This window comes from Lynx canadensis, chromosome C1, assembly GCF_007474595.2.
Source record: "Lynx canadensis isolate LIC74 chromosome C1, mLynCan4.pri.v2, whole genome shotgun sequence".
Taxonomy (NCBI): domain Eukaryota; kingdom Metazoa; phylum Chordata; class Mammalia; order Carnivora; family Felidae; genus Lynx; species Lynx canadensis.
The window spans coordinates 151,256,801-151,284,021 of NC_044310.1; the positions used below are offsets into that span (position 1 = coordinate 151,256,801).

Here is a 27,221-nt window from a genome sequence, read left to right on the forward strand (position 1 = left end):
TACTTTTTAAATTGAGTTGTCCTTTATTACAGAGTTGTAAGAAGTCTTGATATATTCCAGATACAAGTCTTTTTTTTTTTTTTTAGGTCTAAGTATGGAGAGTATTTTCTTCTAGTCTATCATTTGTTCCTTTTCTTAATAGTGTCCTTGGAAAAGCTGAGGTACCAATTTTGATGAAATACAATTTATCAAATTTTATTGTATGGCTCAGGATTTTTTGTTTCAGTTTTGGTAATTTGTTTCACTATGGAGCTTTTCTATCACATCTAAATTGTCATATTTATTATTATAAAGTATTTCATAATCTTATTTTATTATTCTTTTAATATCTTTATAATGGATAGTAACATCTTTTCTTTCATATAAGACATGTTAACTTATGTCTTCTCTCTTACCAGTCTAATAGGAGGTTTATCAATTTTATTGATCTTTTAAAGAGCCAGAATTAATTTTCTCTAATGTATGATTTCTATTTTATTAACTTTTGCTCTTATCTCTGATATTTCTTCTACTTATATGTTTAATTTGCTTGTCTTAAAATAGAAGCTTAGATCCTTGATTTTTAGATCTTAAGACAGAAGCTTAGATCTTTGATTTTTAGATCTTTTTTTTAAAAATATAAACACTTAAGGGGTGCCTGGGTGACTCAGTCAGTTGAACGTCTGATTCTTGATTTCAGCACAAGTCATGATCTCATAGTCATGGAATCGATTAAGCCCCGCATCGGGCTCAGCACAGAGAGTGGAGACTGCTTGGGATTCTCTCTCTCTCCCTCTCTCTGCCGTTCCCCCAACTCATGCTCTCTCTGTCTCCAAATAAATAAATAAACTTAAAAAAAATAAAAACACTTAAAGGTACACATTTCTCTCTGAGCACTGTTTTAGCTGTCTCTTACGCATTTTGATACATTTTATTTTCTGGTTCCCTCCCCCATTTTCAGGGAATCCACATACAAATTTGTTAAAGTGCTTGGTATTGTCTACCAGTTTCATCATTTCTGTCAATTCTGGCTCTGAGCTTCATTTGTTTGTTTTATTAAGATATGATTGACATATAGCATTATATTAGTTTCAGAAGTACAAAGTAATGATTTGATATTTGTATACAGTGAGAAATGATCACCAAAATAAGTCTACTTAATATCCATCACCATAGTGACAAGAACTTTTAAGATCTACTTTTTTAGGGGCACCTGATGGCTCAGTCGGTTAAGCATCCAACTTCTGGTTTAGGCTCAGGTCATGATCTCACAGCTTCGTGGGTTAGAGCCCCACATCAGGCTCTGTGTTGACAGCACAGAGCCTGCTTGTGATTCATTCTCTCTCTCTCTCTCTCTCTCTCTCCATCTGTCTCTGCCCCTACCCCCCTTTTTCTCAAAATAAATAAATAAACATTAAAAAGTAGCCTAAATTTTTTTTGGTAGTTTAGGGGTGCCTGGGTGGCTCAGTCGGTTAGGTGTCCAACTTTGGCTCAGGTCATGATCTCGCGGCTTGTGAGTTCGAGCCCCATGTCCGGCTCTCTGCTGACAGCTCAGAGCCTGGAGCCTGCTTCTGATTCTGTCTCCCTATCTCTCTGCTCCCCGCCTCCCCCCAGCCCCTTTCACGCTCTGTCTCTCCCTCTCTCTCAAAAACAAATAAACATTAAAAAATTTTTTTTGGAAGTTTATAAATGTTAGTTTAAAAAAATTTGGTAGTTTAAAAAATTTTAAAAAAAGATCTACTCTTCTAGCAAGTTTCAAATGTACAATATAGTATTATTAACTACAGTCACCATGCTGTACATTACATCCCTATTTGTTTATTTATTTATTTTTTATTTATTTTAATAACCAGAAATTTGTACCTTTGATTCCTTTCACCCATTTTACCTACTCCTCACCCCAGTCTCTGGTAACCACCAATCTATTCTCTGGATCCATAAGCTTGTTTTTGTTGTTGTTGTTGTTGTGGTTGTGGTTGCGGTTGTATCTTACTCTACTCAGTTAACTAAAGTGTTTTCTCTTTTCCTAAAATATGAAAATTGTCTGAAGAAACCAAGTATTCTTCTTAAGGAATCAATAGAAATAGCTTAGTGCTATATTTAAGAAGGAAGGTAGGAAAGAAAGGAAAAAGGTAGGAAGAAAGGAAGGAAGGTAAAAAGACTGCCAACAACCCTGATTTAGGGATTAGAGATTGGGTATAGGCCAAATAAAGAACTGGGTTTTCTTTAATTTAAGATAATTCACAGGATAAATAGTAGTATGTATTTAACAATCCTCACAAGTGATGGGTATTCCCTAAGTGGTGAGCAGGTTAAATTTCAGTGCATTTGAAAAATTCCTTCTTGCAAATTCTAAGTTTCAACATGCAGGTTCTGTTTTCTTTATGAAAAGTATATATATTTTTTCTATACAGATGTTTGAGTAATTAGGAACAGACTTTTAAAAATTTTGTTTGCTACCTGTTTCACTAAGATTGATAATCTCTTTAAAGTATTTACTGGCAGTTGTAATCACAGAGTGGGTGGGACTGTGCTTGTTCCGAGAGATTTAGTCTCTCTGGAATGAATTTTTCCATTTTTCCTAGTAGGTCCCTCTTCATTTCCTTCTGGGTACACGATTACGTCTGTGTTTGTAGTACAGACTTAGCCTGCATCTGTAGAATATCTCGGGTTATTTGAATATAATACCATTTGCCTATAGCAATCCTAGCATAATAAAAATACTAAGACATACATATGAAAAGTAAATTTGAAATACATTGAACAATAAACTGGGTGAATTGATTTAAGTTTCATAATAAAGGTTATCTAAGTATATTTCATTAGTTAATGTGTTAACATTTAAAAAGCAACTCTGGATCTGTTTTCATATTTGTATACAATCTAAGGATGATGCCCTTTTTTAAGCATTCAAAATCCATTATGCTTTTGTCAATTGCTGTTTGGTATCAGCAAGGTTATCTTTAGTGACTCCACAGTATGATTTTTAAGAAAAATTATACATCTTTTTTAATGTGTTTTTTTTTTTTGCTTCTTATTCCAAAAAAATATACCTCATTAATGACACTGATGTCATCATCCTATTACAAGGTAAAGAGCAATAACTGAAATTTGGCCTGATGTCATAGGAAAAGGCATTTTTAGTCAGTAAGTGGTGAAGAATAAATATATTTGTGCATATATGTGTATAAATGCAGATACATAAGAAACATTTCTATTATTTCTATATATTTTATATAGAAATATATATTCTATATAGATAGAAATATATATATTTTATATAGAAATATATATTCTATATAGATAGAAATATATATATTTTATATAGAAATATATATTCTATTACTATTACATTACTAGATAGAAATATATATATATTTCTATCTATCTAGAATATAATGTAAACTAGTCTTTCCCATTGTAAGCTGACCTCAGCTTAAAATAGAAAATAACCATTGGTAACAAATTACAGACACTTTTACAGCAGTAAAAGTGAACTGCAAGTCTCAGTTCCTGGATCCCAAGATCCATGTCACTCCAGTTTTCAGTTTTTGGTTTTCTGAAGTCCTGAAAGTCCTTCGGTGTCTCCCTTTCACAGAATCAGTTTTGATAGAATATAGTACCCATATATGTAATCCCATTATCTCTACAGTTTTCTATAATTTTTTCTTTGCCTTATTCTTAATGTTCTAGAGATATCAATTTTGTGATATTATCTCATCCTAATAGATAACAAAAGAGAAATCTACTTACAGCCAATCAACATGACACAGATTGAAAAGATTTTCTCCGAATTGGTGTTAGGAGACACATTCCCGAATCCTACACTGGTTAAGCTGCTGAAGGTAAAATAAAGTGCTGTGACGTATTTGTCTTTAATGGATGGTCCAGAACTTGAGTCACTGTCATTGTAACGTTTCCCAATTTGTTGTCCTAAGGAATCCAACCATCCGATTTTGTCTGTCAAGTAGGGCCTTTCTACATTCCCAATTGCATACCAAATGCAAGCCAGCCAGTGAGCAATCAAGGCAAATATGCACATTAAGAGCATTAGAACAGCAGCGCCATATTCTGAATAGCGATCAAGCTTCCGGGCCACTCTCACCAGACGAAGGAGTCGAGCTGTCTTCAAAAGACCAATTAATGTTGTTGTCTGTGGAAACAAATGTGTATGGTCAGAAACAGTTGGCAAACAACTCAGTGTATGTTCCTGTGAAGCAAAGTAGGTAGAAACAGGTCAAAACAAGGTGGTAGCATTGAAGATAAATGCATATTTGAATGAAGTATTAAGGTTAGTTTTTGTTTGTTTTAACTTTACGTCTGCTTTGGAAAATACTTTGAAAGTGTGTGGTACATTCATATCTTGGCATGCAAGACCCATGGGACAAACACTCCATCTGTCTAGCTTTATGCTCTAACCAAGTGCCTTGGAGATAACGAATAGTCAGTAAATCATTCATTCACCAAGAAACGTCCCATGTGTTACTGGTGTGCCTAGCAAGTGCCTACACACTGGGATTATAGCGTTGAGCAAACAGACGTGATCACTTTTATAATAGAAAGATATTTATTTACTAGACAAAATGCTGTCTCTAGTGAGGGGAAATGAGGTCCACTGTCTCGAGGGGAGAAACAGATGTTTTTTAAAGAAACGAACAATAGGATGTTTAAAGAGTAAAAAAATGTGACAACAATAATAAGACAAAGTGATATGATAGAGGGTATTTGAGGGCATGAGTCAGGATGGAGACTGCTTTGGAAAGAAAGGCCAAAGAAGAACTTGCTGAGGAACTGATACTAGAATTGAGAGAAACCTGCATAATGAGAAGAACCAGGCAAGCAGATAATTGGGAAACTTATTGGATGATTGCATGTATGCCTTAGACACTATATTTAAATTCATTTTTCCTTCCCAAATGTGTTAAATTGATAAATTGTTTCTTGAAGTCCCAATGATATTACGTATTTTTCTTTGGGGTGTGATATGTGTAATTAATTGTATGATTATTACTGACCAGGTATCTAATGATAGGACACTTCTATATAATAACAGGATACTTCACTGGTTGTTTGGATTTGAAATCTGATAAGTACAAATTACAAGTTCATTTCTTAGGTTTCCTAAATAATGTCAGCTATAAGTACTATATAATTCACAGGGCATATAATTATTCCATAGTTACATGGTGTTTACCAATCAATTATTGAGTCATTTTATGTGTTCATTGTTGGTGTTTATTTTGCAAAGTACATCCAACCGCATTAAGAATACTTATATTTTAATTAAAGAAACAGCACATTGCAGAACTATCACCCTCTATCCATATTGATTTGGTGGAAAAAAAGCACTAAATATTATGAAAAATAGTTTCATCAGAATTCTATAATAAGTGTTGTAGTTTCTTTCTTTTTTCTTTTTCTTCAGAGTGGTCACTAAGAGGAGGGGAGATCCCTTGGTCTCCTCTAAATTCTTTTTAAGTTGTATTGGACCCTTCTAGAGGTGAGAGGAACTTGTGTAGTTGGGATGTGCTTATTACATTTGGGCTCTGGTCTTTGTTCATTATGGGATGTGTGAAGAAGTGAGTCTTCTCTGCTCCCAATGTTGAATTATTGTTTTTCAAGGTGGAATAAAGAAAATAGCATTTTTTTTCTTCACAAATGTAAGAGTATATCTCTTCTTAAATAAAGGGAGAGTCTAAGTTATTATTAAGTAGTTTTCTGGAAGAAAAAACTTTCCATCATTTGAATTATTAACATTTTAGATGATCAGTTTTTTTTTCAAATTTCGTTGGTTCTTTGTTTCAAGTTTTTGTTTAAACTCTATTTAGTTAACATATAGTATAATATTGGTTTCAGGAGTAGAACTTAGTGATTCGTCACTTCTATGTAACACCCAGGGCTCATCACAAGTGTCCTCCTTAATACATCACCCATTTAGCCCATCCCACACCCACCTTCACTCCATCAACCCTCAGTTTGTTCCCTACAGTTAAGAGTCTCTTATGGTTTTGCCTCCTTCTGTCTCTTTTTTTTTACGTTCTTTCCCCTATGTTCATGGGTTTTGTTTCTTAAATTCCACATATAACTGAAATCATATGGTATTTGTCCTTCTCTGACTTACTTAGCATGATACACTCTAGCTCCATCCACATTGTTGCAAATTGCAAGACTTATTCTTTTGATGGCTGAGTAATATTCCATTGTATATATAATGGAATATATATTCCATTATATATCTATGTCTATGTCTATATCATCTATATCATCTATATCTATATCTATATCTATATCTATATCTATATCTTTACCCAGTCATAGCCCAATAGACATGGGCTCTTTTCCTAATTTGGCTATTGTTGATAATGCTGCTATAAACATCAGGGTGCATGTGCCTTTTTGAATCAGTATTTTTGTATCCTTTGGTATAAATACCTAGTAGTTCAATTTCTGGGTCGTAGGGTAATTCTATTTTTAAATTTTTGAAGAACCTCCATACTGTTTTCCAGAGTGGCTGCACCAGTTTGCATTCCTACCAACAGTGCAAGAGGGTTCCCCTTTCTCCACATCCTTGCCAGCATCTGTCATTTCCTGTGTTACTAATTTTAGCCATTCTGACAGGTGTGAGGCAGTATCTCTGAAGTTTTGATTTGTATTTCCCTAATGATGAGTGATGTAGAGCATCTTTTCATGTGTCTGTTTTAGCTGATCAGTTACATATTGGGGCTTTGGAACAAACAAATGGATGTATGAATTCTGTATCCATACCCATCTATCATCTTGGAGAAGTTGTTTACTTCATTTCTAGACCTCAAATTTTTCATCTGTAAATGAGCATAATAATGCCTCCTCATAGGTTTGTAGGTAATTCCCAGTAAATAGTAGCTTTTTGTTCTTATTTAAATATCTCATAAACTTTAGTTTCTATCAGTAAGTGGGAACACTATATTGTAAAATGGATGGATACAAATATTTTCCAAATGCATTACTTCGATATCTAGAATTCCAAATGGAGGCTTTTCCAACACTGGCCTTGGCATCCTCAGGAAAGGGTGGGAATTTTAAAGACAAAAACATCATCTACATGCACTGATTGCTTGGACTTTAGTAGCAGGAATCACTGGTTCAACGTGTCTCTTTCTACACTTCACAACTTGTTTGTGTGTTTATATTTCCTCCATGCTCTGTTAGCTATTTACTTGTGTTGAAAAATCAGAAATATTGAAAATTATTGCTTAAAACTTCTTTTCTTTGGAAGAAAAATTTTCTCTCAACCTCAAAATAAGTGAAATATAATGAAAATTCTCTAAGGTATTTGGTTAATGAAGTGAAATGCTTCAAAACAAATGAGATGTTTTAATAACATCTTGTGATAATAAGTACTAATAACTCTTCTGGCTGCCAAGATAGTAAAGCAAAAATGATGTTATATAATCCATCTGCTGTGTAGGCCAGCTTCCTCCTTTTTCTCTCCCTTCAAAGAAACATCTGATGTTTCTTCTAGGATTGTATCAAAATAAGGCAAAACCTAAATGACAGTAAGTTCTCTAAGCAGATAAGTGAATATAATTTATATAATAACACACAAATGACATCTTTTCTGGACAAAAAAAAAAGCTTAACAAATATGGTACACGATGAAGTCTCAAACCAACTGACATGATACTAAATGACTGCAAGGGTAGAGAGAGGGAGATGGGGAGAGAGGGAGGGAAGAAGAGAGAGAAAAGAAGAGGGAGAGAAAAGAGGGAGAAATTTCTAAGCAGTTGTTTTATCTTTCAGTTGCTTCTGAGGATGAATGAAAATGGACTTCAACAGTCAAAGCCATTCTCTTGTGATTCCGTAAGATGTACCCAAGCATAACTACATATGTTGTTTGGCAATGTAACAAATGACTTGATCTTATTTGTATTGTTATCAAGATGCTGCTAACACACCTGGGCTTTCTTCCTTAGCTACTGTTGTGTGCAGCCTATCTTGTAGATAGATGACACGAGACTGCAATAACACTTTTCTTCTTCTTTAAATTTCTCTTTAAAGATTTAAAGGGTTTTTCCCATTTTACACAAAGGAAAAACGACTGCAGCAAAATCTCAGAGAGCAAAGACTAAAGAATGATCAGTTTCCTCTTGCTGATTTGTTGGCGACTATTTGTCCCTTTGTTTACTTCAATGTACTATCTCCGTCTTATGCACAAATGAAAAATGAGACCCACACCTACCTTATAGCTGTGTTAACATCAGAACATGGCTGAAGGGAATGTTTTTGGCATACATGTTTCTCTGACCATATGTCTAATTTCATGTAATACTCAGCTATACTATGTAAATTTATTTTGTGTTTTTTTTTCAATTTTTGAAAATAGAAATAAATCCATCCTTACACTTACCGCAACAATTAAAAAAACAGTAGAGGTACAAAGAATCTTAGGTATTATTTTTTAACTTTCCACTGGTATCAGAAAAAATATTGTCTGCTTTTTGCTACTTTGGGTAGACTAACCAAGCATAAGAGCTCACAAGAGGTATGTGTGATTATGCACTACAAAGATATCATGACAATAAATAAGATGGAGAAAGAGGTGAGCGACTTGGTAGTAGATGGAAGCAAGGTACTTTGTTTTTTGGTCGTGCCCATGAATTGCAGCAAAAGAGACATAATGAACTCTAATAAGTCATGTCTCTGCCTCATCAGTACCTATGCCACTTCAGAACTCCTTTCACTGTGATTGAATGGTATTTCAAACTCTTTTTGCCTGAATGCCACAGTAAAGAAAGTGTACTTGTTTAAGACTTGTATTTTTAATGTATTTTGTCAGAACTTTTTAAATGTAAAATGATTTTTCCCCTGGAATTTCAAATTATTGACATTTTTGGGTGGCTGAAGCATATCATCCAATTTAAATTTTTTTAAAGACCTACCCACATCCATAGTTTATTAAAGCCTTGGATACTTTCTTATACTGAGGTAGAAGTTAGTCTCCATTATTATGGATGACTTTCTTAATGAAACTGTATTTAAAAATATATCCTCTAAGCAATTGAAATTTTGTAAACACGTTAGATACCAGACCCAGACTCAAGATATTTTCAAATGGTTCAGGCAATAATCTCTCTCAGGGTAAGTGGGATTCATTTTAAAGACCTGAAATTAGAATAGGGGATTTCTTGCTAGTGTCCAACAATTCTCTACTCAAGAATAAATTTGGCTACAGTCAAACTGGGAAAGCCTCCTCAATACGAAAAGTCTTATGCTCAATAATTTTTCAAAATAATTCTACCTTTTTTAAGTGAGCACTTTCAAGAATCTTACGTGTAAAATACTTTATTTCAGAGGCTTACTCTTCACAACTTTCGCCTGTAGTCAGCGGACAGAATTATTCTTTTATAAATGAGGAAATATAAGTATGTGATCTTCAGTGTTGTCTACAGGACTGAAAGAATGAATCATCGTTGAAAATCTCTACTTAATCCATCATTCTGTTCTGTTTGTCAAGAAATATTTGGGTTCAAGTGGAGAAATGGGAACACTTAGTGAGTAATACATTTCATAACTCTGCATTCCTGTTTTGCTTTAGATTTCATTTCAATTCCCTCCTAAGCCCTGGTACTTGTATACACCATTCCATGAATTACTTATCCAATAAAACCCAGTAATATTGAAGCTAGTTTCAAGTTCCTTCAGCTTGAGCCACATTTTTTCAATATTTCTAAGGACACATTCACTAATACAATAAAAAAAGCCATATTTGAATATGTAAAAAACCTTAAGGAAATCACCTAGCTTATCCTTTCCTTATGTACCAAAACCTCACAAATCTCTGCACAAACTGTGGCTTTCAAACAGAAGGTTTTACAACCTGTCTGGGACAGTCACTCCAATATTTAACAACCTTTACTGTCAAGATGCTTTTATACTTATTTTGTTTATAATTAACATTCTATTTTTGCTGCAGTTGGAACTCACTTTCCCTTTCTTTAGTTACAATAACATGGAAAACTGGTCATCAAGTGATTTTAAAACAGCAGTAAGATATGTTACAATGAATAAAAAATTATGGATGTTGTATTTTTAAAATGGAAGTTTGACTTGTTTTGAGAAATATATAACCAAAAATTGAAACTTATATCATCTCTAGCAAATTGTAGACAAAGGATGACATATACATGATGAATAAATGATCCACTTAGTGCAAAATATATTTTTTGATGGAATGTTCTTATCTTTCCTTCGTTCAAAAATTACTGCACTGGGGATCCTGTGTCTCTCACTTGTCATGCCACAAATTTCGGCAGGCATGACCGACAGCCTCAAATACATGCCAATGAAGACATCTGCCTTAACTCCCAAAGAACTATCTAAAGAGAGATGCAGTCACTTTATGTGTAGAAATATATTATGTACACAGGTCTTCATAATGTATTTTTTTATTTAAATTTGAACATGAGTGTGTCTAATGTTTTAGCAATTCACTTCTAACAAACTAATGGTAACTACTGTAGAAATCAGGTTCAGAAAGAATGCTGACAAGATGATCAGAATTGCTATACAGATACTTCCTAAGTTTTTCCTTGTATCCATTCTATGATGCATCTAACAGACTAATGAAGCAAACATACCAATGTGAATAGAAACTCCTCTTTTCTATTAAAATTTCCCCCAAAGAGCACTGTAAATACTTAGGTTTCAAACACCTTACCTGCATTCAGGATTCATGAAAAATAGCAGTAAAGTGGGAATGGAGACAGGTTGACAAAGCAAGCGATGAATCAAAAGAACACCAATTTTCAGGAAAGGAAGAGGTTAATGAAGTGTGTAGCTAAAGAGAGTGCTCTAGATTCTAACAGTTGATCTATCTGAAACTAAGATTTGCCACAGATAAGCAAAATATGGGAACACTTGAGGCAGATAATGAAAAGTTGACTTTTTGGACACTGAGCCAATAGTGTTATTCTCTTGCATCAGTGATATTGAGATAATTTTCTATGGATGGCATCATACTTGACGATGTAAAAATTAAGAAATAGAGAATCCCTTCCTTCCTGGGTCTGACTGGATGGCACTGACATCAGGAAGATATTAATGACACAGGCAAACCAAGTTATTGTTAGTATTCCTTTCTTAAACATTTTTTTAACATTTAAAAAGATTAAATGGTTGTTTTGAAAAAGTGAGCAATTCTGCTCATGTATCTGCTTCAGTAAAAATGTATATGTCAAACGGTCCTCAGCATTGCTAGCATGTATGTATTATAGCTAAAATAATATAGATCCAAAATTTGTAAAGGTTTCCTTCTTCAGAGTTGAATGTAAATGAAACTGAAGTGTCACAGTCGCTTACCACTTAGAGAAATTGGCAAGGAAGACATTAATGTTTAACTGGCATTGACAAAATTGTTTTCTCTAAGGTTATCCAAGATGCTGTGATGCATAGAAAACAACATTTTAATAATTCAGCTAGAATTAAGCAATTACGAAATCATGACTGTTCTTATATTTAGTTTTAAAACACTCCTTCAGTTGATTATTTATGTCTTCATTTCATGGAAATGTTCACCTATGAGCACATGAAAGCCCTCTCCTGGACTTCCTCTTTGTCCCAGATAAGGCCACCAGTTCTTGGATATCTAAACAGCAGAATCATTCCTGCCATTTTTAAAAATGCAGGTTTCAAGGCTTTACTTTAGACCTACCAAATATGAATCTACAAACTTTTTTATAAGACCCACACAGAAATCAGTGCATGGTCCTGATGGAGAAACACTGATCTAAACCAATCTTTACCATGATTTCATCTAATTTATGTGTAATTTAATGGATCTCACTTCTTTTTGTTATATTCACATATATATCTTCTAGATGCTCATGGAGTCCTCGACTTGCCTACATGCCATCTGTACTCGGATGACTGATAGGCATCTCAAACTTCACATGGTTCAAAGAGGAATTTCTGCCCTATAACGCACCTTCTTTTCCCCAGGCTTTTCCCATTTGGATACATAAGTGGCCACCTATAAAAGTTGCTTACGTATTCTCCATCCTCCAAAATATTTCAAAGAAGAAGAAAGAAACAACAAAATCTTTGAACCATCATTAATTCTGCTTTTTTTTTCTTACTCCAGCAAAATTTAGTCCATCAACAAGCCCTAACAGCTCTTCTACCATTTCCCAAATGTATTTACATCTCTTCACCTCTATTGCCACCATGTGGTGCAAACCCTTGTTGTTTTGTCCCTACTACATTATAGCAAAAGCTCTAATATCATTCCTCTGCTTCTACCCTGACTAAACTTTCTGCAGACATCCACCATGAGGTCTTTAAAACTGTCCATTATATCATATTATTCCAACTCAAAAGGCTCCACTGCAGCCAGAATAAATACCAAATGTCACTGCTCCTTGTGATTTGGTCCCTGTCTCTGCATTCTCATATCTTGGCACTCAATGGTTCAGCCTAGCTGCCACTGGCCTTGTTTCTATTCTAACACACCAAGCTTGTTCCCCAGTTCATTTTCATTAGTGTTTTCTTCTGCTTGAAATGCTCTGCATGTGTTTTCACGAGGCTCGTTTCTTTGGATCAAGTCTCAACTCATACGGCACCTCCGCAAAGGTCTTTCCTAATTTCCCCATCCAAATTAGCTACCCACTGAAGTCGCACAGCACTACATGGCTGTTTTCTTGTCAGTTCACAAAGTTCTGAAGAGGAAAAACAAAATAGCCTCTTCCTTCACCATGTGCAACCTTCTAATACCGCTCTTTCCTCTTCTCTTTATTACCAAGATTCCAGCAGGAGGGAGTCCTACTCCCTGCCTGTTAATTTCTGAAGATACTTCAGTTTGGCTTGGGACCAGTATCTGATCCATTTGCTACCAATGCATACTGAATTGACACACCCAGTGACTTGTTTTCAGCCTTTATCCTACTTTATATATTTACAGTATTTGACACCATCTTCTTGAATTTTTCCTTACTTCCTAGTTGAGTGAGGTAGTAGAAGTCCGGTAATGCCTACAGTGGTCTCCAACAACAGCAAAAATCTTCTGTGTCCTATATAATTTTTCCATGTATCACAGTCATTTGTATGGGCAAAAACGAAATTTATTTACTAAGCGTCACTGGGTTTTAATATAACAGATATTCACTTTTGCACATTTTAACATTCGTGAAAATATCCAGGAATTTAGCTACCATGTAAACTGAGAGATGATGAACTAGTCCAGTTTGGACCTTCATTAACAGGTGTTTGCTATTTCAGGAAATTACATCTTCAATGATATCAGGTCTTGTAGTACGTGTGTACTGTGCATATACATCATGGCTCTGCCAGTCTATGAGCACTAGGAGTCTATCTCACAGTCCTGAGATTTCTAGGTATGTTAATATATGCATGTATATACGTATCTACCTGCATACATGTATGTATACACATAAAAACCTATATAAGCACATACATATATATTCAACCCTTATGTTAAGATGCAAATATAAAATAAACCAATAATGTCCAGTTTAATGTTTAATTTATTGCTCAAATATGAACTTCCTCATTATAACTAAGTACAAGCATCTGCTAACTCCATTATATCATTTAATGTAGACCTATCTGAAACATTTACATATTCAACTAGGTATTTTATGAACATTTATTTCTTCTTTATATTAAGGGTGGACATTATATTTCATATTTGTGAAATTATATGTATAAGAAGGCTATACCATCTATGACTCTTATTTAACAATAGTAAAAGGGGGCATTATAAAATATTTCTTATATTGGTTCTGATAAGAATGGGAACCGACGCTTTATAGCTCCATGGTTCTAGTGGGCTTCCTCTGTAACTGGCTTGGCTTTCCTAAACTCTCTACCTGAAAAACTTCTACTGGCAATCAGGAACCCTTCCTTCCATGCTCATATGTCCTCCTGTACCTAACATTATGAAAGCATTTATCAGATAGTACTCCAGCTGCTTATCCACTGCTCCCCATTCTAGACTGCAAGCTCCCAGACAATGGGATCTTGTCTTACTGTTTTTGTTTTGTTTTGTTTTGTTTTGTTTGTGTAAATACAGGATCTAGCCTGTTGGCACATAGTTTGTTCTTAATAAATGCTTATAGAATGAATGAACCCACCTGAGTGGAGGCTACCATAACACTTTCTGGGAATGGCAAAATGAATTAAGTCAATTCTCATTCAAATTTGTTAAAAAACTACATGAAATTCTAACTGGTAAAGCAGATAAAATCAAGCCAATCCTTTTTAGTGGAGGTGGATGGCTCTGAGTCTTATCAGTCTGTCTTGATGTCAACTCTTGAGGGCCTCTGAACTCAGTCCAACTCTCTCAGGCACCTCTTTGATACTCCAGTTTGAAAAACATTGCACTGGATAATTCTCATCAGAGTGACCTCTAGCCTAATGATTTTAGGATTTGTCACTTAATTTGGGGTTAAAAATCCCCAAAAGTCTTTTTTATTCTATACTCATATGATGAAATGTCCAAAAATAGTTCCTTTGAATATAAGAGCTATTTTCTCTGGAAGCATTTTTCTTTTTCTTCTTCTTCTTCTTCTTCTTCTTCTTCTTCTTTGCAAGAAACAAAATGCATGCTGTATATTTTTAATACTATTATTACATGACATTATACACTTTTGGAAAAGTATTATTCTGAAATATCATTTTGTACTGAAAAGCCTGATTAAGAGTTTCATTACAATTATATACTATAGTTTGTATATAAAAGAAGTATCTTCTTTATTACTCTTGAGAAATGTATGAAGTAGTCCAATCCATCACAGGTATTATTATTACCTCTCATAGCTGACTCAGCCCAATAGCTGATAACCCTTAATCTCCTTCCAGACCCATCCCTGCACTTGCTACCTTTGATGCCCACATACTTTCCTCACAATATGCCTCATGTTCCTGTGCTTTGCAATCCAGTAACTGTCCTCAAAATATTTTCTTTCTGTCTCCCATTTCTTCAGGTTTCCTACATGCAACTAGCTAATCTAATACTATTACATGATCATAGATAATAAATATTTGTTGAATAAATGCCTTATTAAAGTATTTGCAGATTACTGTGGTAATGTGTAAGTAAAATGTAAGTAAAATGTAAGGAAGATTTCATTAAGAAACACAGACTTTAATCCAAAGGGATGGGAAGAAGAGGAGTAACCTTTGGCAAGCACATATTACGTACCTAGTACTGGGTTAGTCTCTTCATATATGCTGTTTTTATTTTTTTTTATTAAAAAACTTTTTAACATTTATTCATTTTCTTTTGAGAGACAGAGAGAGACAGTATGAGCGGGGAAAGGCCAGAGAGAGAGGGAGACATAGAATTCAAAGCAGGCTCCAGGCTCTGAGCTGTCAGTACAGAGCCTGATGTGGGGCTCAACCCCATTAACAGTGACATCGTGACCTGAGCCAAAGTCAGACACTTAACGGACTGAGCCACCTAGGTGCCTCATATGCTGCTTTGCTGCTTTATTTTTAAAAAATCACAAGAGCCTACCTTTCACCATTTTACAGAAAAATAAATGAAATCTTAATAAACTAAGTATCTTGCCAAAATATAGCAAGTAAGTGACACAGACGAAAACCAAACCCAGGTCTAAGTTCAAAGTCAGAGCTCTTCACCTATCAGATCACATCTTAAAAAAATGAGAGGTTGGGGCGCCTGGGTGGCGCAGTCGGTTAAGCGTCCGACTTCAGCCAGGTCACGATCTCGCGGTCCGTGAGTTCGAGCCCCGCGTCAGGCTCTGGGCTGATGGCTCGGAGCCTGGAGCCTGTTTCCGTTTCTGTGTCTCCCTCTCTCTCTGCCCCTCCCCGGTTCATGCTCTGTCTCTCTCTGTCCCAAAAATAAAAAAAATAAAAAATAAAATAAAAAAAAATGAGAGGCAGCTTTGGGAACATGGGGGAAGCCATGACAGTACACAGGAGTGGAGAACTGGCATTGCTTTCTTTAGGCAAACTTCACTTTTTCCTTGATGATATATGGGAAATGTGGTCCGGAGACCATTTTTTTCCAGCGACTATTTCATCCTCTACTAATGTGAATCACATAAATTTTCTCCTGTTTCAGCTCTCTTAAACTCTTGCCTAAAATAGTGATTATCTAAATTGCATATAGTAATATGATATACTATATCATATATATTATATATATCATATAATATGATATAGTAATGGGATTAAACAAGTCAAATGTTGCATCCTAGAAATTCTACCTTCATGGTCATAATCAGCATATCCAAATACTCACTGGTTTGATTATTACGGATTAAATCTCATCAGTAAAGCAACTACACTTAACAATCCTATTTACTTATTTATTTGTTCATCCATTCTTCTATTTCACCAAGTTGAAATTTAATTTGCTGTTGGTGTACATATTTTAAAGTTTGGAAGAGTGAGATTTTATTCTATTGTTTACCAATAAGAACATATTTGGTTTAAGTACATGGCTCACCCATTGTAAGAAACTCATAAAGATAAATATCTATAAAGAAGTATTTCACTTTCTTCCCTCTTACTTAACAACCAAAGTTAGGAGTATCTGACATGAAAAATTCAACTGGTTTAAGAGCAGCCAACTTTTTTTGAGTATATTTCTAAGAGTTTCACATGCATTATCTCCCTAGATCCTCAAATTAAAAATAAATAAATAAAACAATGTAAGGGGGGGGTAATATCATCCTTACAGAGGAAGAGAGTCAGGCTTGAGGCTTTGTGTGAGGTTTGTAGAACCAGGAAGGATATATTGCTTCATTGCCCTGCTCTTAACTGCTCAGAGTTTGACAGGCAGGGTCTGTAGGACAGAATTTACTTCTAAAGCAATTGTTCCTCTTGGCAGAGGAGGATTCCTTAATCGGTCAGGGAGCAAACATCTGCAGAGGCATTTTTGATATTTGATCTCCTCTTGAAAAAAAAAAAGAAAAGATGCGGTTTACCCTGAATTTTAAAAATTCACACACTGAGGTTATCTTTTTTTAAGTTTATTTATTTACTTTGAGAGAGAGAGAGAGAGAATGACCTGGGAGGGGCAGGAAGGGAGGGAGGGAGAGAGAGAGAGAGAGAGAGAGAGAGAATCTCAAGCAGGCTCCAAACTGCCAGCATGAGACCCGATGAGGGGCTCAAACTCACAAACTGAAAGATCATGCCCTGAGCTGAAATCTAGAGTCTGACACTTAACTGACTGAACCACTCATGAGCCCCCACATTGAGGTTATCTTTCCCAAGCCATTCCCTTAGAATTACTTTCACATCTTCTGTAAATCCTTCCATGACAGAATCCAGGAAACTTATTTACAATAAAAATTAGTGGCAATTAAGTGGAGGGAACGTTAGGAGAACTTCTTTTGGATCAAAGAACCTTTTGAGAATCTGATTAACGTTATGGACTCTCTCCAGAAAATGCACACTATACACGTACTTGTCAGATTTCCTTGAAGTTTCCAACTTTATAACATATTGGGGACACAGAAGTATTTTCCAACGTAGATATTATTTAAGAGAAAGAGTTTTGAACACGACATTTCAGGAGATGCCTCTTCTACATAATTTGGACATAAACTAAGCTCTGGCTGTCTCAAACTGCAATTATGAGTTAAGAAAGAAAGAGACTTTATACCCATGAAGTTAACATGTAGAGACTTTACATTCTGGAAATGTGTTATGTGTTATGAAACACTTTTCCTACAGTCTGTTTTCTTGGTTAAAAGATAAATAGTCTTTAGTATCTCTTAGTAGAAAAAGAGAGAACTGTGAATTATTTGCACTGGCAAAATTGTTCCATTTCATTTTATAGCATTTCCAATGAAGTGAATTTCATCTCTGAGATATAGGACGTTTGTAAAGCAACCACTTGTGGTTTTTTGGCAGTCAAGATAGATGCACTTTGGTAATTGTGATTTTTCAGAAAATAAGAGTCTTAAGCAGCTCTTACCTCATCAGAACCAGATCCAAAAATCAGCAAGTCAAAAGGAATTGCTGCCACCATGTCGATCAGGAACCAGCCTTTGAAGTAATGTATTGCTATTTTGGCCGGGTCACTTACCACTTCTTCATTCTGATTTACATATGTGGTTCTGAAGTTTATTAGAATATCTATGATGAACATAATATCCACAATCAAGTCCACCACATTCAAAGGGCTACAAGAGTAGCCGCATTCTCGTCTTTTCTGTTCTTCTCTGTCATTGAGGAGAAAGGCTGCAGAGTAGGGCGTGAATATAGCAGTATATATGACCAACAGCAGAATAAGCCAGTCCCAGACTGCCTTGAAGGGGCTGTAGTGCAGTATTGTAAACTTGTTGATACGTGGTGTCTGGAGTTTATATTCTGGCAGGACATCTGCTCCTAAAGAGAGAACCTGAACACAGAAGAGAACATTACACAGTGTATAAAAATGTCATTATGTAACCTCTTAACCTATAAAAATATGAAGGTAATTATACGTCAAAATCGATTAGGAAGAATGCATGTAATTGTGAAGTGTGTAAGTAAGAAAAACACGTACATTGAAACGAACCCAAATACTGCCCCCCCCCCCCACTATGTGGCATATTTGACCCCAGAAAACTCCATTGGTAATTCTTGCTAAACATGATTTGCACTGAAAAGTAATGGATATTGTCACTCTGATAGCAAGGAATGGTTACGGGTTCCTTTGAAACATACTACTACTCAGAAATAAAAACACATACCCGTTTTTAGAAAATCATAAAATCAGACTGATACACGAGTAATTCAGTTTTCAAGCCTTAGAAAGGATTGTCTGTAATGAATAGAAACAGCCTACTTGGATCCAGATTCATATTTAATTTACATATATTTAATTTATAATTAAACCCTGATAAATTAAACTCAACTCATTGAAATCTTTAATTACAATTTTTCCACCTGCAATCTGTTTTTAACCTTGGGGGGGGCGGTGCAGAAAACACAACAGATTAAAATAAACACAAAGGAGTCTTTTTCCTAAAAGGTTGAGAGAATATTTTATAACCTGGGACAAATGTACTTTCACCCAAACTCCTCCATCACATGTAGAGAATCACGAAAAGACAATGGTGCAAAGAGATGTTCAGAATATCGATCTGGAAATGTTGCAAGATTATTATCACCAAGGGGTACGTAAACCCTGAGATTTGTTCTACATAACAAGACACTGGGTAAAATAAAATAGCTCATCTTTTAGAGTCTTGATTGATCTGAAAAAAATGAGCGTTCAATTTGAATCATAACCCAGTAGAAAATTTCATGAGTTGGTAATTTTTTTAACTTTTTAAATGTTTTATTTTTGAGAGAGAGAGAGGGATAGAGTGTGAGTGGGGGAGGGGCAGAGAGAGAGAGAGAGAGAGAGGGAGAAAGAGAGAGAGAGACAGAATCCAAAGCAGGCGCCAAGCTCTGAGCTGTCAGCACAGAGCCTGATATGGGGCTTAAACTCACAGACTGCAAGATCATGACCTGAGCTGAAGTCAGACACTTAACCAATGGAGTTACCCAGGTGCCCCCATGAGTTGGTAATTTTAGACTAAGTTTCAAGAACAAAGCTCAAAACAAAAAGGTTACCTAGCTACCTAGAAAATGTAATTAGTCTAAATATATGGGTTTACAAAAAATAAAAAAAAATTTGATGACTCCATAAATGGTACATAAAGACATGTTTTAAGGGAGCAGTGAGTTATAATCTTGTATTATGAATATTCCACCTATACACAATGGCCCTATTTCAGAGTTAATTTCACTAAATAAATTTTCTTAGGCTAGATTCTTGTAAATACAGCTAATATATGCTCATCTTTGCAGTATGAACCTCAGGCAATCTCCTATTGGTTAGAGAGTATTATTTTTGCGTTCTTGATAATTCTATCCCTGTAGGTTTTAACTTGACTATAACAATATCTTAGGCAAATTTCATTCTTAAATCTTATTTTCATTGTCACATCCCACACCTTTTTTCTCCACATATAATGAGTTACCATTCTTATTTTTAAAAAAAACTTGAGAAGTATAGTAACAACCACAAGTGAGGTACAACATGATTTTTAAGTATACCAGAAGAGTTCAGTTAAAATAGGCAAAGATGTTTGAAGATAAGAGCTAAACTGATTTAATTCAGTTTAAAAAAATAAATAATAATAATAATAACAAATCAATAATAATAATGAACTTAACCATTTTTTCAGTCCAGAGTAAATCTGAACAGGAAATAGGGCTTTATTTTAAGCTATTATGAGAAAGGACAGGAATTAATTATTGGTAAAAAAAAGAAATCTAGAAAAAAAGCGATTTCATTGTTTCTGGAAGACTAAAAATCTTCAGAGTCCAAGATTTCAATCTCGATCTGTAACTCTAAAGAGGAATATGTTTGGAAAATCTGTCAGTTGATGAGTGCAAACTGATAGGACTCTAATCCTGTAACGGTCAGTACAGAAAACAAGCCTATAACATTTCGATCCAGAAAGAATGGATCAGCTCTTAAGATGTCATTATATAATGTCCTTTTCTAAAAACAAAACAAAACAAAGCAAAACAAAAAAAAGCAGGGAAGATTCGGAGTGTAAGAAGTAAAACCCAAAACCTTATTTTGCCTCTCAAAGTCATCTAAAACATGGACCTATTATATCTTTCCAGTTCCCTCTCTCAGTAGATTCTTTTATGCACTCTGACAAGTCTTGGCTAAAATTTTTCAACGTTTTGTTTTTTTTTTTTTATTTATTTTTGGGACAGAGAGAGACAGAGCATGAACGGGGGAGGGGCAGAGAGAGAGGGAGACACAGAATCGGAAACAGGCTCCAGGCTCCGAGCCATCAGCCCAGAGCCCGACGCGGGGCTCGAACTCACGGACCGCGAGATCGTGACCTGGCTGAAGTCGGACGCTTAACCGACTGCGCCACCCAGGCGCCCCTTGGCTAAAATTTTTGAACTGTGGAGATCTTACCAAATCCCTAAATTCACAAATATCTCTCATTAAAAAAGGGTATATAGTTATTCAAAGAGAATGCCAAAAAAGTCATTTTTAAAGAAAGGGATATTTGTCTAAGTTTGTTTCCTGCTTAAGTGACATGCCCCTGATACCAACCTCCCACAGAGGGCAGTTTGAATACTTGTTTTAGCAGAAGTCTAAGTTAGAATGCATTCAGCACAATGGAGCATCCCCTGAGAAGTGAAAACTGTGGATGGAGCCCTTTCCATCCCACACATGCAAGCATTCTTTTAACAGTTAGATAACCACTGTGCTAAGGGCTGGAGACTGAAACCTTGGGAAGATACTGTCCTAGACATTGCAGAGTTTACGGTCTACTGGGAGAAAAAGACATGCAGGAAAATGGGAGCCCTGCTGAGGTCCACTTGGTTCATTTCTGGGGTTGGTGGTGGTGCTGATGAAAGGGGCCTCTAAAGAGGACTTTGAGGGAAGGATGTCACTTGAACTAAGACTTCAAGTGGGAAGAAGAAAAGAATGCAGCTGGGGAATGAGGATACTGGCAAGGGAAGAATAGTACAGGTAGAGGAAACAGAATGAACAAAGGTAGGGAAGCATGGAATAATCTGTTGTGTGTTGAGGAATTACAAGCTGCCTTATGCTGCTGATGGATAAAAGGCAAGGGAAGCTGTGGTGGGGATGGCAGTGCCGAGAGACAGTGACAGGCTGTGGAAGATCTAATGTGATAGGGATATCTAGCTTTCTCCTATAGGTCAGTTTCTCACACTTGAATAAAGTACAGACTCCTTTTAAGGGAAAGATACTTATTACAGGATCTCAATGGTAACGGCTATTATTTTTATTTATAGTGTTAAGGAAATACATGCAAAAGTAAAACGAAGTTAAAACTCCTTATGTTTATATCTCTTAATACGACTGTTGTGGGTTGAACTGTGAATCCCAGAAAGGTATGTTGAAGTCCTAACCTCCAGTACCTGTGAATATGACCTTAGTTGAAAAGAGGGTCCTTGTAGATGTAATCAAGGGAAGATGAAGTCATCTTGGATTGGGGTGGGCCTTGATGCGATAACTGTTATCCTTATAAAAAGAGGGAAATTTTGGGGCAGAGACACAAAGAAACAGAGGGATGATGCCATGTGACAATGGGGAAAGATATAGCTGCAAGTCAAGAAACACAAGGAATGGTGGTAGCCACTAGGACCTGGAAGAAAAGCCTGGAACATATTCTCTCCCAGAGCCTCCAGGAGGAACCAACCTTGTCAACATCTTGATTTTGAACTTCGAGCCCCCAGAATTGTGAGACATTAACTTCTGTTGTTTTAAGAAATCCATTTTATTTTGCTATGGCAGCCCTAGAATACTAATACAATGACAAAAAATGACAATAGATGAATTACAAAATATTTGCAAGCCAATGAATTCAAACTACCATCACTAATTGAGTATTTGACACATCTGTAAGTCAAAAACTGTTGACTTTTGGCTACTGTGTGGGGTTTGATCTAATGGGTAAACTATTTTTCTCTATTCTTAACCTCAATGCCTTTATATCAGGTATGCTGTCAAAATACTTCAAAGATTGGAGTCCTAGGTGGCTCAGTCAAGTGTCCAATGCTTGATTTCGGCTCAGGTCATAATATCATGGTTGTGATATTGAGCCCCACATTGTGCTCCACACTGACAGCAAAGGGCCTGTTTGGGATTCTCTTTCTCTCTCTCTGTGTTTCTCTCTCTCTCTCTCTCTGCTCCTCCCCCCTCTCAAAATAAATAAATAAATAAATAAATAAATAAATAAATAAACAAAATAACACTTCAAACTTTTACTGTTATTTTAGGGTAATCTGATCTAACTCTTAATTCAAATTTTTCTCCTACTGGGCTTCAAAAGCCCATTTAAATCATGTTCCTCCATACTGTATAAAAGTCTTTGCTTACCTGAAGTTCAGTTTTGCTTTGGGGCATTATTAAATTTTATATTTAGTGATTATCTACTCAAATGATTTTTGGAACCGCTTCAGAAAGTTAATCCATTTGTTATATTGCAATATACCTATTGATAGCTAACCATTGAAATTTGTTAAATATAGCAATGGAATGTGTTTTGACAATGCATTTGCAGTAATTGGTATGGTACCAAATTATATGGTACAAGTTCTTTTGATTTCTGCATGGGTATGCCTGTGTTATATAATCATTCAATTCTCTCATGAATTCTACTAGCCAATCACTTCAAAACTTTTATTTATAGAGCATATTTTAGCACCATGAGGTCTCATTATAAATCCAAATGTGGTCATAGGCACTGAAGTCAGGTAGCACTCTGTTATTAAGTGATTATCTTACTGAGTCAGATTATTTTGTCGTTTTGAGCTTTCACCAACATACACAAATTTTTAAGATTTTCTGGAGGAACTTAGGGCTGTTTGAGAATATTCTTTTCTGTGAATATTGGTTTAAGAATTGTTAAAGGTTACCATACAGAGAAGGCAAGGTGACCAAATTTAGTTTTAGATAAATGCATCTGGCAATGGAAAGCGGGAGAAACCAGAGGGGGCAGGATTAGAGGCTTGGAGATAAATTAGGACTTTGGTATGGAAGAAAGACAGACAAATGCGGAGAGATCAGGAAAGCCTATATTAAGGAAAGGCGGCAGAGACTGAGAAAAGGACACTTTTGAGAAATAAATGCATCTTCAGATAAGGATGAGGAGTAAGGAACCATTTGTTTCTTTGTGGTTTCAATGAGTTTTATTATAGCCTATCATAGTAATATAAATCTATGAAGGCTAACCCATTTATGGAATAAGGCAAAGAGTTCTAGACTTTACTTATTTTATTTTCAAATTTTATTTACATTCTAGTTAGTTAATCTACAGTGTAATATTTGTTTCAGGAGCAGAATTTAGTGATTCATCACTTACATATAACCTCAGGGCTCAACACAAGTGCCCTCCTTAATCCCTATCACCCTTTTATTTTTTTTTTTTTTTAGAATTTTTTTTTTTTTCAACGTTTATTTATTTTTGGGACAGAGAGAGACAGAGCATGAACGGGGGAGGGGCAGAGAGAGAGGGAGACAGAATCGGAAACAGGCTCCAGGCTCCGAGCCATCAGCCCAGAGCCCGACGCGGGGCTCGAACTCACGGACCGTGAGATCGTGACCTGGCTGAAGTCGGACGCTTAACCGACTGCGCCACCCAGGCGCCCCCCTATCACCCTTTTAGCCCATCCTCCACCCACTTCCCCTTCATCAACCCTCAGTTTGTACTCTATAGTTAAGATTAAGAGTCTCTTATGGTTTGCATTCCTTTTTTCCCCCCTGCCCTTATGTTCATCTGTTCTACTTCTTAAATTTCACATATAAGTGAAACCATATGGTATTTGTCTTTAACTGACTTATTCTGCTTAGCATAATACACTCTAGCTCCATCCATGTTGTTGCAAATGACAAGATTTCACTCTTTTCATGGCAGAATACTATTCCATTGTGGATATATATATATATATATATATATATATATATATAAAATTTGGGATTCTCATATATATATGTGTGTATATATATATATATGTATCTATCTATATATCTATATATATCTATATATCTATCTATCTATCTATCTATCTATATATATATATAATCTTTATCCATTCATTAGTTGATGGACTTTAAATGTGAAGATCTGGCTTTAAATTCCAGATACATTTTTTTCTTGTAAGTAATTTAATCTCTCTGGATCTAGGCTTTTTTGTTTTGTCTTATGTTTTCATCTGTGTAATGGAGATAGAATCTTTGCTCAAATCACCTCTCTATACAGAGCTACCATATCACATTAGGTAATTTCTATAAAAGTAGCTGATAAAATGGGAAGTATTTACATAAAGTAATTTCATTATTGTTTAGAATTCTAGGCTTACTTATTTATATCTTGATTCAGACAAATCAACTATAACCAAAACATTTATGGACCAATTGGAGAAAGTTCAACATTGACTAGACATTGATAATATTAAGGAAATGTTTAGTTATCTATTCACTGGAACACACTAAACCAAAACATAGTGGCTTATAGAGTGGCTCTCTATGGATGAGAAATTTAGGCTGGGCTCAGTTGGGCCATTCTTCTGCTCCATAACAGTGTCAACTGGGGTCACTCAATGATGTTTTGGTGTGGCTGAGCTTGTGTAGAGAATCCAGAAAGTCTTAACTGATATTTCTAGTGCCTTGGTGGGGATAGTTATAAGGCTGGCTTCATGACAGATGCTGGAACAGCTGGGTGGCTCTTTTTTTCTAGATAAATATAGATATAGATAAATATAATCTAAAGACATATATCTATATTTACTTATCTAGATATAGAGAGACTTTATATATACAGTTTTTATAGAAACTGCGTGTATATATAGAGTTATATAGAGAAATATATAATATAAAGGCTCTGTGTGTATGTATATATATGCATATGTGTGTATATATATATACATATACATAGATACAGTTTTTATAAAAATTATATATAATTTCTTCATATAGTCCCTTTTCATGGCACTTTTCCCTATGGTCTCTGCAGCAGGGTAGTAATATGTCAATGTGGAGATTCAGTTCTCCCAAGAGAGAAATAGAAACATCCAGCCCTCTTAAAGTCAAGGTCTAGGTATAGTACAGCATCATTTTTGCCATATTCTATTAACCAAAGCAGTCACAGGCCAGCCTAGATTCAAGAATATGGAGGAGTAGTCTTTACCTTTTGATAGAAGAATAGCATAGATGCAGAAGGAAGGAATAAATTATGGCCATCTTGGAAACAAACTGTCACAGGAATTATTGACAATTGTTTTTAGGTGTGATGATATTGTGGTTATTTTTTACTAGTATTTACTTTTTAGGGGTACATAGTGAAATACTTTATGGATAAAGTGCATTTGGGAGTTTGCTTTAATATATGGAATAACTGTGGGGCATACATTCCAAGACCCATGGTGGATGCCTGAAACTACAGATGGTACTGAACTCATATATATATATATATACACACACACACACACACACACACACACACACACACATATGTTTTTCCCTATACATACACTCTTATGATAAAGTTTAACTTATAAATTGGGCACAGTAAGAGATCAACAACAGTAACAAACAATAAAATAGAACAATTGTAATGACATGCTGTAATAAAAGTTATGTGAATGTGGTCTCTCTCTTTCTCAAAATATCTTATTGTAGTTCACTGACCTTCTTGTAAGGAAGTAATAACATGTCTATGTGATTAGATGAAGTGAGATGTATGTATAGGTATTGTGACATAACATTAGGCTACCATTGGTCTTTTGTGATAATCAGACGATCAGACGGAGGGTCATCTGCTTCCAAATTATGGCTGACCATGGGTAACTGAAACTGAAGAAAGCAAAGCTTCAGAAAGTGGGGGTGATTGTAATCCAGAGAGGTGGAATGGAAGGCAGAGAGAAAGTCTGGTTATATGTAGCAACGTTAGCCATATGTTGACTATTACTGAAATTGGGGGGTGGGCATATAATATTCCTCTTATTTTCATAATAGTCCACATTTTTTCACAATAATAAAAAAAGGAATTTTAGAAGTTCAGCCAGAAAAGCCTAAGATAATTTGAGGATGTAGTTTCCTGATGGAAAAAAAAAGAACTGGGTCTGCACAAATCACAAGGGCTCACTCTTATCAGAAATGAGTTGGTTCCTTGCTGGGTAAGCTTGGATTGCTATTTTTACAACAGAATGTTTAATGTGCTCTCTGCACATCTCATTCATATTATGTCGGTCTCCATCCATCTACACAGACTACACACAATGCCAACTTTGCCAGCCTTCAAATGTTTGCCTTTAAAGTCCCGTGAAATTGGTGGCTCAGACAAATCATGTTACAAGAAGACAGTTGAACATGCTAAGTCTGCAGATGCTCATTCCTGTGGGTATACTTGGCTACTTTGTTCATTAAGTTAGATTAAAAAATACAGCCACATCTCAGAGACCCATTAGGTCAGACCTTGTCTTGAAATACTTTTACTTTATTAACAATTCATATTCAAACTTCAAGCTTTCATTCTGGATTGGCATATGTATGCTTTTGCATTTTTCCTCCTTAATGCTGCCACTAAACACAATGTTTATGTTAGTTAATGTCATTTTGGTAAACATTGGCATTATATAATCCTATTATAATCCATTTCTAGGAAATAATCTATATTGAGAAATCAAACGGTTTAATTTCTTTTTTGTTTAAAAAACATGACAATCAAACATGATGGGAA

General features: G+C 35.4%; 1 protein-coding gene across 1 annotated transcript in view; it reads right to left on the reverse strand.

The window, feature by feature from the left end:
- The window catches only part of KCNH7 (potassium voltage-gated channel subfamily H member 7), a 95,139-nt gene that overhangs the window by 51,290 nt on the left and 16,628 nt on the right, over positions 1-27,221 (reverse strand). Inside the window, exons 6-7 of the mRNA XM_032594110.1 lie at positions 17,924-18,349; positions 3,733-4,132 (exon numbers count right to left, since the gene is read on the reverse strand). Coding sequence (XP_032450001.1) covers positions 3,733-4,132; positions 17,924-18,349 — 826 coding nt within the window. The remainder of the gene's footprint in view (positions 1-3,732; positions 4,133-17,923; positions 18,350-27,221) is intronic.